Source organism: Tupaia chinensis, unplaced genomic scaffold, assembly GCF_000334495.1.
Source record: "Tupaia chinensis unplaced genomic scaffold, TupChi_1.0 Scaffold000575_1, whole genome shotgun sequence".
Classification (NCBI taxonomy): domain Eukaryota; kingdom Metazoa; phylum Chordata; class Mammalia; order Scandentia; family Tupaiidae; genus Tupaia; species Tupaia belangeri.
In genome coordinates, this window is record NW_006160089.1 from 2,659,038 (window position 1) to 2,671,743 (window position 12,706).

A 12,706-nucleotide genomic window follows, 5' to 3' on the forward strand; every position below is an offset into this window, starting at 1 on the left:
AGGAATGTTTAAGTTACAGCTGTAAGTCACACTGCACTCCTACTAGATAGCAGGTGTAGACTAGACTCCACCTAACTCTCAAAGGCTTCTCAAACTCAGCATGACCATGACTGAAAGCAGAGCCCGACCTCTGGGTGCAGTGGGAGTGTGATAGTGTGCAGTGCAGGAGGCAGTATGGAAGACTGGGGTTCAGTTCCCAAGTGGACCCGTGCACAACAGGTGTGTGTGTGCGTCCATGATCCCAGCTGGTGAGGAAAGGCTGGCAGGGCTGTGGGAGCACAGTATGTGACCCCCTTAAGGTGTTTGTCTTTCTCTCTCTGGAAATGGATGAATAAACTATTGAAAAAGAAAACAACTGAAAACAAATTCTTCCTTCCTTTGTTCTCTACAAATCTGCTTCTCAGCAAGTATCCTCATATGCGCTAGTACCTTACCCAGAAACCTAGAAGTCCAACTCTGCTTTCTTCCTCCTTTCCTCCCCCACCCCAGCCATCATTAAGTTCTGGTGGTTCTGTGGGCTTTGTGTCTCTGGAGGCCAGTTACTCAGTTACTGTCTGGTTACCATCATCCCACTGTTTCTATCAATGCCCCTCTCTAACTCATTCTCCATGAAGTTAATTAAATGCTCATTTATACTACTCTTTATAAAATCTATGATGTTACCCAATTGTCCTCCAGTATGTCACTTAACAAATCTTCAAAGGTTTCCTATAATTCAGTCACACAATCCCAAACTGTACCGTTTAGTTAGAAGGAACTAGTTTAATTTCTCAAAGTATTCCATAAGCTCCCCTTTCTCAGGGACATCACACCTGCAATTTCTCTTCTGGAACATTCTTGTTCAGTCATTTCCCCATCCCCATCTAATTCTACATGTGCTTAAGGTCCACTTTAGACATCATCTCACCCTTCTCCTTCACCCACACATGCCGCTTAGGAGTTCCTTGTTCCGGAGTCTCCTCCTACCCTTCTGTGAAACACTTCTGGCATTCAACAGTAATTGCGTGTTAGGGTGTCCGTATCTCCTACTAGACATTTGGCTTGGGAAGAAACGTAACTGTGTTTGGTAAGTCATAGAGCTCTCTCTAGTAACTAGTACAGTATCTGATAAATAAATAAATGGTGAGTAAATTGTTGAATGAATAAATTAACTCTTGGCTAAAGAGAGAACTACAGGTTTTAGGTATCAGAAGTGCAGGAGCCTTATCTGATGTTCCAACTACTTATTATCTGCTAGTTTTGTGCCCAGATGGAGGGACAACCCCTTTTGCAAGGTAGAGTAGCAATGCTTGTGGATGAATCCGAAATGTATCTCACAGAAGAGTGCTGACTCTGCTGATGTGAATGCATCATTCATTTAAGTATTAGAAGTCTAAATGTTACTACATAAAGATAGGATACTGGACCCAAGAATGCTAAGGATGTGTATTACAAGTGTGCATATTAATGACAGCACATACTGAGTACTTACTAGTAGCCCATGATATTCCATGAAGTAGGTAATATTATTATTTCCATTTTTGCTAGATGCAGACACTGAGGCACAGAATGGCTGAGTAATTTCCCAAGGTCACATAGCTAGTGAGTAGCTGAGATGGGATTCAGATTCAGTCAGTCTGCCTTCAAAGTCTGCTTTTTCTCCTTTATCCGATGAAGTCTTTCAGACCAAATAATCTTGGTACTAAGCCATTTTACCATGTAATTTTCTAGTAAAATTATATAGTTTTAAGTAAAGTCATATCACTATAGGACAGACTGATAGCAAAAAGTTCTCTCAAATAATTGGAAGGGATTACCTTCCTCTAGAAATGATGGGGGAAAAAAAAAAAAGAAAAAAAGGAAGGAAATCAAAATCCTCTAAGCAGGAGAATTTTACCGTTGTTTGAAGGTAAGTTCTAGCCCTTAGTACTTTGACTTTGAATACATCGACTTATTATTTCTACACATTTTTCCCTGTTGAATAGCAGAACTTACCTTAAAACAACGGTGAGAGTCTCCAGCTTCTCTCAGGCATTCAAATGCTGACCATCACTTCCTGTGTCAAACTATGTCAGCAGACAGGACTTCTGGCTGGGAAGTAGCAGTAAATGCCATCTCCCACAGAGAGACATCAGCACTATTCGCAGTTAGGGAGATAGTGAAACAGTGACAAGGACTGCTAAGACAGTGGTAAGGTCTGTTTAGTATTTTATCTACTGAATGACTGGGAGTTAGAATTAGATTTATGTGTTACCTAAGGACAAATCATTAAGCACAAGCATCTTTCAATTCTCAGACAATGGAGAAATGGCCAAAACACTACTCTGTCTCTCTGGCAGACTTTGAAGAGGTTCTTTTATTTAAAAAGTACAGCAAGGTAAAAATGCAAATAAAAGAAACCCTGTAAGTAGTGCCAGATAGGTTATGGTAACTCTTAGGCACAGGCTGAGAAGTTTCCTACGCCAGCAATCTACAGTCTTAAAAGATGTCTAAAATGTGTAGCCAAAGATACAGGAAATTGCTCTATGTGGCCATGAAAGCAAATGAAAGTAAACCCTGTAAGACAATTTTTTAAATTTATGAATCATGAGTTCACCAACACCAAGGGAGAAACCACCTCTTTCTTAGGGATTAATTATCTCAAGGCATAATGGCAGCATGTTAAGGAAGTCTGATTATTGGCAAGGCTTTGGGTATATTTCAGATTGACACCTGCCACATTACACACCATAAACCCAAAGGTGACCATTATAAGAGGGAAAACAAAGATCAGCATTATTCAAAATGTCAACAGTCTTTATTCACAACCTACGGGCGTAACGGGTAATGAGGGAACATACCTTGTAAAGCTTTTGGATATGTCGTAGGAGAAAGCAAGCAGACTAGTGGCTGGCCAAACAATTTTTTGAAATTCTGTAATATATAAGAATTTAAAACTTTCAGTAAAAATTTGACCAAAGATAGTACTTAGTAGTTCTTCAAAGCACATCGTCAAGGTACAGATGGAACCTTCTAACTCATACGCAGAGGCAGAAAGAATAGGAACAGCTGAAGAGATTGCTACTCAGAAAATTACCCCATGGAACAAGCTTTCCTAAAAGCTCTCACTCAAAATAATAGTCACTATTTTTAGTCTCCTGAGTGAACTACTAATTTTTCAAATAAAGACATGTACATGACTGTAGCATTGCAGAGAGGTCATCTAATTGTCAACCAAGGGACTACTTTAGGTAACACGTGCTTGTACTTGTGGTGTTGAATTTTCCAAGACCTCGGATATGACTTTTGGCCTGGAAGGCTCCAAAACCTGCTACACAGTATGTGTAGTGTGGATCCCTCTCTTGACTGTCAGCCATGATTGCTCGCACAGAATGATGCATAAAGGATGTTAGTTTACAGTGTGAATTAAGCTGACAAACTAGAGTACCCTTTGCATAATGAAGGGTACCCTTTCCTTAAAGGCAGTTCTACATGGAAGGAAGGCAATAATAAAGATAAAACTCCTAGGAGTGAACTTTTTAAAATAATTAATTAATTTTTATTTGACCAGAGAAGGACAGGGCAAGAGACAGAGAGAGTGACAGAGGGAAAGTGAAAAAGCAAGTTGCCAGGTCTGAGACTCGAACCATGGTCGGCCATGTGGGAGTCCAGCCACCACAATACCTGCCGGCCCCGCTAGGAGTGAAACTTAATGAGAAATGAAAACAATCTTGAAATGCTCCCAAATAATTAAAACAAAGACTTGAACATATAAAAAAGGTTTTATGTTCTTGGAGTCAAATTCATTCTGAAAACTGATAATACTAATTTCTTAAAACGTCGACCAATCTCAGTAAGAATAGTCATAGACTTTTTTTCCCTGCAATTAGAAAGGGCAATTCTAAGGTTCATATGGAAAAATTAGATTAGCCAGGAAAACTGAGAAAGAATAGGAACTAGACTCATCAGACAATAAAATAGGCTTTAAAGCCTGAATAATCAAAAATGTGTGGTACTGGAATTAGCAGGTGGTGTACTGGTGAAGGCACTGGAGTCTCATATGGCCCATCATGGTTTGAGTCCTAGACCTGGCACTTGCTTTCTCATTTTCTCTCGCTCTCGCTCTCTGTTAAAATTTAAAAATAATAAAAAATAAATAAAATAAAATAAATAATTCTCTTTTTTTTTGCAGAGGTTTTTCGCTATAGGGCGTGTGCACTCACCAGACAGACAGAGAGAGACATAGAGACAGAAAGCGAGTAATCACCCCCCGGGGGGATGGCCACGCCGCAATCCCTTCTCCTCCATTCTCCTCCAGTCTCCTCTCGGGATCTTGGGCACGCACGCGCACGTGCCGGGCATGAGTTTTAAGCCACCGGGTCCAGGACGCAAACCACGGTCAACTACGTGGGAGTCCAGCGACATAGCCATTAATGCTAACTGCTGGTTTCCAAAATAAATAATTCTTTAAAAAAATGTAAATCAAGGAGGCTGGTGGTTAAGAGAACTGGATTCCACATGGCTGGCTGCTGACTGCACAAACTCTCATGAGTAAAGGAAGAAAAAAAAGTAAACCCAGAACAGAAAACTTTGTTAAGAAACAGAAAAATCTTAGGGTCCAAAGAAGCGATCCTATGTGCTTCCAGAGACTGAAAACAGGACTCCTAAAAAGAATTCAGAATTAGAGTGTTTTCCACTTCTTGGAAACTTCTGGAAACTAGAAAGCAACACAGTAATGCTCTCCGACTTCAGAGGGGAAATACTTTCTAACCTCACAAAGCCATGTGGACGTGGGTGCAAATGAGACACCTGTACAAGTGCACGTCCTTAAGTATTTTATTTCATATTCAACCTTTCTAAGGATGCTACTATAAGGGAGGAACCAAAATAAGAGCGCAAACTAAGAAAGAGGAAGCCAGGGTTCCAATGTAGCAGAGCCATGAAGAACTGTAAGGATAGGGACCAGCAGTTAGCGTAATGGCTATGTCGCTGGACTCCCACGTAGTCGACCGTGGCTTAAGTCCTGGACCCGGTGGCTTAAACTCATGCCAGGCGCATGTGCATGCATGCCCAAGATCTCAAGAGGAGAATGGAGAAGGGATTGTGGTGTGGCCATCCCCCCTGGGGGGTGATTTCTGGCTTTCTGTCTCTCTCTGTCTTTCTGGTGAGCGCACATGCCCTATGGCAAAAAAATTCCCCCCCAAAAAAGAAAAAAACTGCAAGGATAATAACGAAAAGAGATTCTGCGGGGAGAGCTGTGAAGTGTGTGCAGAGGGAGAGGGTCACAGCCTGCTGGGAGACAATTCATTACAAAGACAAAATGAAAACCCTGGCAGACACATCCAAACAGCTTAAAAGTTTAAACATTTGTAAAGAAATTAGGGTTGAATTAATGATAAGCTCAGGAAAGCCAAGAAAGACAACTGTTTTTCTAGGAAAAGTAAAAAGTAGGAAAGGAAAAGTAATCGTGGGTTAGCTGTTGAAAGCATTTTTTACAATCACACTAATATAAATGCTAAATATTAAGCCAATCAATATTATGTAAATAAATTACCCATTTATTGAAATGATCTATTATGTGGATACAAGGATGTAAAGGATAGAAAAATTAGTTGGGGACAGGAAAAGGAAAAAAGTTAAAGTTGTCTTTCATAATAAAAAATTAACACATAATGCAGAAAACTGAAGAATCCAGAAATACTTTTTTCTCATTGCCATGGGGCGTGGTCATACGATAATCCTCTCTCCCGTTTCTCCAGCCTGTTTGGATTTTGCAGACATACACGGTATGTTTTTCAAGCTGCTGGGTGATGAGGCTCTAACCATGTGACTGGACGTGTGGGATCCAGTTGCCTTAACCACGAGGCCATGGGGTTGGCCCTCAAGAACGACTGATACCAGCATTTGTTTAGAAAGATAGTGGTTGGGCTAGCCTGTGGTGTAGTGGTTAAGCAAGCTGGACCTCAAATGGTTGACTAGATGGTTCAAATCTTGGATGCAACACTGAGTGCATATGCCATGTGTGCCCAAAATCCCAAAAGGAGGGACAGAGAAGGGACTGTGGCATGAACATTCCCCATGTGGGTGGTTGCTTTCTCCCTCTCTTTCTGGAAAGCACATTCGCCCTCCAGCAAGTTAAAAAGAAAGAAAGAAAGGAAAACACTGGTTAAACACCAAATCAGTTAAAAAACAAAACAAAACAAAAAAACAGATTATGGTGGCCCTGGGAAGAGGCACATAGGGGTAGGGTAAGAAAGCAAAAGATTGCTCATGTCTTTGTTGCCATAGGGCATGTGCACTCACCAGAGACAGAGGGGTCAGGGGTAAGTAAGAAAGCAGCCCCAGCCCCAGGGCAGATGGCCATACCATACCCAGCATGTTTTTCAACCCACTGGGCATGCAACTTGAACCTCACAGTCAGCCATACAGGATTGAGCCACCTTAATCACCATACCACTAACTGGCCAAAGACTGCTTTAACTGAAAAGAATAATAAACCTGCAGGAAATTTTTGACTGAGTAGTCCTTACCTTGATAGCACACTGGAAACAGTCTTAAAAAATACTGAGACCTGGGACCAGCAGGTGGCGTGGTGGTTAAGTGCTGGACATTCCCACATGGCCAACTGAGGTTCGAGTCCCGGACCTGGTGGCATGCTTTCTCACTTTCCTTCTCTTCTCTCTGTGCGTCTCTCACTGGTCAAATGAAAATGAATGAATGAATGAATAAAATTAAATAAATAAATAATTTAAAAAAAAAGAAAATAAAGAAAACCTTTATTTAAAAATAAATATATATATATTGAGACCTGAGATTGACTCAGGACAAGTGAATCTGATCACAGGAGATGGGGCCCAGGTATAAGCGGTTTTAAAAAGGGCTCTTGGGGCCAGTAAGTGGTACAGTGGTAAAGGCAATGGATCCAACATGGCTAATTAAATAAATAATTTAAAAAAAAAGAAAATAAAGAAAACCTTTATTTAAAAATAAATATATATATATTGAGACCTGAGATTGACTCAGGACAAGTGAATCTGATCACAGGAGATGGGGCCCAGGTATAAGCGGTTTTAAAAAGGGCTCTTGGGGCCAGTAAGTGGTACAGTGGTAAAGGCAATGGATCCAACATGGCTAATTTTAAGTCCTGGATCCAGCAGCTTGAAAATCACACTGGGCACAGGCTCATGCATGACCCAAATCCCGAGCGGACAATAAAGGAAAAGAAACTGTAGCATGACCACCCCCCTGGGGGGTTATTTCTAAATCTCCCTCTCTGTTTCTTTCTGGTGAGTAAAATATAACTATTTTTCCCTTTAGGAAAAGTAAAGAAGATATGGGCATAATTAAATATTTGACTGAAAAATTAGTGAAGAATATTATCTTCATATTTTCTTCTCCTATCTACCATTCTCAGCCTGTGGTAACCACTGTTGTATTCTCTACTTCTATAAGGTAATTATAGTTAAAAGTAATTTACCTTATGTACCAAAATAGCTAAGAGAGAGGATTTTGAATGTTCCCAACATGAAGCATGATAAATGTTTGAGATGATGAGTATGCTAATTACCCCAATTTGATGATTACACATTGTATTCATATATTAAAAAAAATCACTATAATCCATAATGTACATTTCCTATGTCAGGTAGAAACATAAAAAACATAAGAAAAGAATGTAAAGAAAAACAAGTGAAGAAAACAACTCAAATGAGGACCAGAAACAATTTCTGTGCTAAACACAGAGATCAAGGTAAAAATTAATGCTATTTCTAAGCTTATTTTGATTACTGAAATAAAAATGACACTATTTAAAAAAAAATAGTGGGGCTGGTGAGCGGCATGGTGGTTAAAGGTGCTGGACTCCCACATGGCTGACCACGGTTCAAGTCCCAGACCTGGCGGCTTGCTTTCTCATGTCCTCTCTTTCTCTGTCTCTTTCGGGTGAATAATAATAAGAATAAATTAATTAAATTAAATAAATATTTATTTAAAAAGAAAGAAAAAGGCTCTTAATGTTTCTGATGCACAGAAAGAATTGAGAACTACCATCTTCAATGATATGCATGAATTACTTTCACAAAAATAAAAAAGAAATACTAAGGTGAGGAAATAAACATCAAATTATTTAAATGAAGAAATATTTAGGAAATAAATACACATTCATAAAACATTCATACATATATGAAAATTATAGGGCAAAATAGGAACACAAATTATGTATCAGTTATCTCGTTCTTCTATTTCATTAGAAACTTGCAAAATGTGGGGCTGGCAGGTGGTATGGTGGTTGAGGGCTCTGGACTCCCACACGGTCAACCACAGTTTGAGTCCTGGGCCTGGTGGCTTGCTTTCTCACTTTCTCTCTCTATCCCTCCCTGGTCAATTAAAATAAATAAATAAATGTATAAATAAAGTTAAACAAAATAATTATTTTTTTTTAAAAAAAGAAACTTGTGGGAACCAGCAGTTAGCGTAATAGCTATGTCGCTGGACTCCCACGTAGTCGACCGCGGTTCACATCCCGGACCCGGTGGATTAAAACTCACGCCGGGTACGTGTGCGTGCGTGCCCAAGATCCCGAGAGGAGAATGGAGGAGAAGGGATTGCGGCGTGACCATCCCCCCGGGGGGTGATTTCTCACTTTCCGTCTCTCTGTCTCTTTCTGTCTGTCTGGTGAGTGCACGCACCCTATAGCGAAAATCTCTCCAAAAAAAAAAAGAAACTTGCAAAATGATAGTTTAGACTTTACACATGCTCTGTGGGAAAGGTAAAAACCAGACTCCTTCGCAAGTTACCACAGAGAGCTGCACATTCAAAGTACACGGACTAGTCTCTAAAAGCCTGGTCTGGCCAGGCCTAATGTGCTTACTGCATGTGGGGAGGGGTCCCTATTTCATTTCTGAAGGTCATCATGTTCCAGGCAATTTCCTTCTTCAGAGGAGTGAGGCTGCATGTGCCATCAAAAGCAATCAGGGCTAGCACCCAGCCTCGTGGTTAGAAAAGCTGAGTCCCACATGGCTGACCACAGATGGAGTCCTGGCCCTGGGGGCTCAAAAACCCTAGCAGACTACTGTGTGTGGGTGCACAAAATCCAGACAGAATGGAGAAATGGAGGAGAAACTGCAGCATAAGCATGCCCCATCCGGGTTTCTCCCCACTCGGTTTCTCTCTGGCAAGTACAAATGTCCTCTGGAAATTTAAAAAAAGAAAAGGAAAAGAGCAAATCAACAACAACAAAAAACCTTTCTGTTATTCAGCAATTGTCCTGGGTACCAGAATATGGAAATAAACCATTTAATCATGATGCATAATTGAGTAAATATCTCTCTTAATTATGCACAATGGTGTTTTTAAAACTAGACATTTGAGGGACCAGCAGGTGGCATAATGGCTGTGTTACTGGACTCCCATGTAGTCGACCATGGTTCGAGTTCCAGACCTGGTGGCTTAGATTCACACTGAGCGCGTGTGTGTGCGTGCCCAAGATCCCAAGAGGAGAATGGGGGAGAAGAGACTGCAGTGTGGCCATCCTCCCTGGGGAGGGGGGATGATTTCTCCCTTTCTGTCTCTGTCCGTCTGTCTCTCTCTCTCTCTCTGTCTTTCTGACGAGCACACGTGCCCTATAGCAAAAACCTCTCAAAAAAAAAAAAAAAAAAAGAAAAGAAAAAGAAAAATAGACATCTGATATACATTCTATACTCAAACAGTGCTCTGGAAATAGCACTCACATGCAATGAATGCTATTCTTGAGATTTAAAAAGGTGGTGTCTAATAATGTCCAATTAAACTGAGAGAAATTAATAGATTGCTAAAATACTCCAAACACACGGCAGATCACGTTAACTGACACGCTTGATCTGGCACATCCACACATTCTGTCATATCATCAAACTGTCACAACCAATTCACTTTCATCAAGAAAGATGCAGAATGCTTCTTTTGAGTCCTGTGAAGAGATAAAATGCCTGGACTCTTCTGGTTTTAGCAGTTTAAATGGGATAGCCAATAAACCTTTTCCTTCAGCAGGTTCCCAATTCCACCTCCCACAACATCACATACACAAAGTAAAAAGGTAGACAGCTACTTTCCTGAAATGTAAACGTCATAATATTAAGCTTGACAAGTGGATAACAAGAAATATGCTGAGAATATTAGGGCAGATTGAGTGTTTTTGAAATTCAGAGTTTAACTTGAAATAATTATTTAATTAAATTTTAAAAAATATTTCTTGTTGCAGGGCATGTGCGCTCACTAGAGAGAGAGAGAAAGCAAGTCACCAGGTCTGAGACTTGAGCCATGGTCAGCCATGTGGCAGTCTGGCATTCTGACTACCAGGCCACCTGCTGGCCCCCAGAGTTTAATTTTAAAACGTGAAACTAAACATGAAAACAAAATATACAGAAAAGATATGTCAGCTCTCTAGGCTCCCAGTGCACTCCTAAAATAAATCTACTAATGCTTGTTTCTCTATCTAATTGCAAATGTGAACACCCACAACAGAAATAGTTGTAAGTGGCCGGGAGGAGTACCCAGTATGTTTCTCAACACATTTTTCACTAATAAAACATTCTAATCAGATACAGAGGACTCTAAAGACTGTCTGTTTTCATTCCCCTGTAAATTACTCTCGTCTGAATTCTAATACTCAACTTTAATTTTTTTTTTCTTGCTTTAAATTTGAATTTTTTTTTTTTTAAGAGGTTTTCGTTTTAGGTGCATGTGCTTGCCAGAGACAGTGAGAGGGAAAGTAAGAAATCACCCTTCATGGGGAATGGCCATGTTGCAATCCCTTCTCCTCCTGGATCTTGGGCATGTATGCACAAACACCTGTGTGATTTTTCAAGTCACTGGGTCTGGGACTTGAACCATGGTCAGCCATATGGGAGTCCAGTGACATAACTGGACCATCTGCTGGTTCCCGAATATTCTTTTTATTATTTATTTATTTATTTATTTATTTTTGGAGAGGTTTTTGCTATAGGGCGCGTGTGCTCGCCAGACAGACAGAGACAGAGAGACAGAAAGTGAGAAATCACCCCCTGGGAGGATGGTCACGCCGCAATCCCTTCTCCTCCATTCTCTTCTTGGGATCTTGGGCACGCATGCACACATGCCTGGCGTGAGATTTAAGCCACCAGGTCCGAGACGCGAATCGCGGTCGACTACGTGGGAGTCCAGCGACATAGCCATTACGCTAACTGCTGGTTCCACCGAATATTCTTTTTAGAGTCATCAGAAATCATCACTTCAATAGCAAAATATAAAACAAAGGACATTTAAGTAAGATCCCTGTCATTTACTTTAGCATTCAGGGCTATCTTTTATTTCTGATTATTATAAATTTAAAAAATAAATAAATTCAGTGCATGTAGAACAAAGTGTTACTATTCAAACATTATAATGGTATAAAATGGGATAGAAGTTTCACTCAAACTACAGCAGCTCAGTGTGTAGAAGTGGAAAAATACTGAAAACCAAAAAATAAAATTCACCCATATACCTCTATCTCTATAAAATAAAATTATTCTGGGTTATATAACGAAAATAAACCTCCCACCAGAGATCTTGGGAATCTTGAATATTTTTTTCCTGCAGGAGGATTTATTTTTTTTCCACTGAGTGTCCATTCATGCGTTTTCTTCTTGTTTCTATTCATAGCACCAGATCCTGACTAGCATGCACAACCTCAAAAGAAAAGAAACACTAAATACAAACTGCAAAATTAAGCAGCATAAAGCAAGATAGAAAGGCACATGTAGGAAGGGTACCCTGGCGTTGGTGCTGGACGTCTCAGGAGTGCAGCAGCTCCCAGGGGACTCACCTTGTACGCGACACTGTTGGACGAGTCCACAATGATGAACAAGGGCTTCCTGGTGAAAGGGTAGAGGTCTCCAGGATGAAGGCTAGGAAAACAACAATAGCAATGAAGAAGGCAAAACTGAGATCGACGATCTTATTCTTAGTTTGGTCTGCTCACATCTGCTTTTCAATACAGCACCTGGGGACCAGGAGATGGCCTAATGGTTATGTCACTGGACTCCCATGTAGTTGACCACGGTGTGAGTCCTGTACCAGGCAGCTTAAAAGTCATGCTAGGCACGTGTGCGTGCGTGCCTAAGACCCTGAGAAGAGAATGAAGAAAAGAGATTGTAGAGTGGCCATCCCCCCCAGGGAGTGATTTCTTGCTTTCTGTCTTTCCAGCAAAGCACATGTGCCCTACAGCAAAAAAATCTCTTAATAAATTAAAAAAAAAAAAAAAAAAAAAAAGAACCAACACTGAGAGAAAAACAAAAATTAAGAAAGGACCAAGAAAAAAAAAAAAAAGGCTGTAGTTAGTGGAGTAGCCAAAGAAGGTATTTTTGGGAAAAGTTCAGGAGAATTATTCTTCAAGAATATTTAAGCTAGGGGCCAGGTGGTAGCACAGTGTTAAAGCAGCTAGAGCAGAGTGGGAAAGGCCCTGGGTTCCTATTCTGGGACCTCTTTGAGACGCCAGTGGCATGAGCACACGTCTGTGACCTCAGCTAACTGACAGTGGGGGGAATCACAGCACCAGCCCTACTGCGGATGCTCCTCTGTCTGTCTGTCTGTCTCTAGCGAAAGAGAGCTAAAGAGAAGTCTATAAAGGTGACCAAACGCACAGTGTGAAAACCTCAGAAGTTAACATGTCAGTACTTGTTTCTTTCTTTCTTTTCTTTCTTTTCTCTCTCTCTCTCTTTTTTTTTTTTTTTTTTTTTTTTTTTTTTGTAAT

The 12,706-nt window shown here is 40.5% G+C and overlaps 1 protein-coding gene across 1 annotated transcript in view; it reads right to left on the reverse strand.

Annotated features, from left to right (window-relative positions):
- SCAI (suppressor of cancer cell invasion) overlaps nucleotides 1-12,706 on the reverse strand; it is a gene marked incomplete in the record, with an annotated part of 155,686 nt that overhangs the window by 9,581 nt on the left and 133,399 nt on the right. Inside the window, 1 exon segment of the mRNA XM_027775599.1 lies at nucleotides 2,820-2,880. Within this exon segment, the coding sequence (XP_027631400.1) occupies nucleotides 2,820-2,880 (61 nt within the window).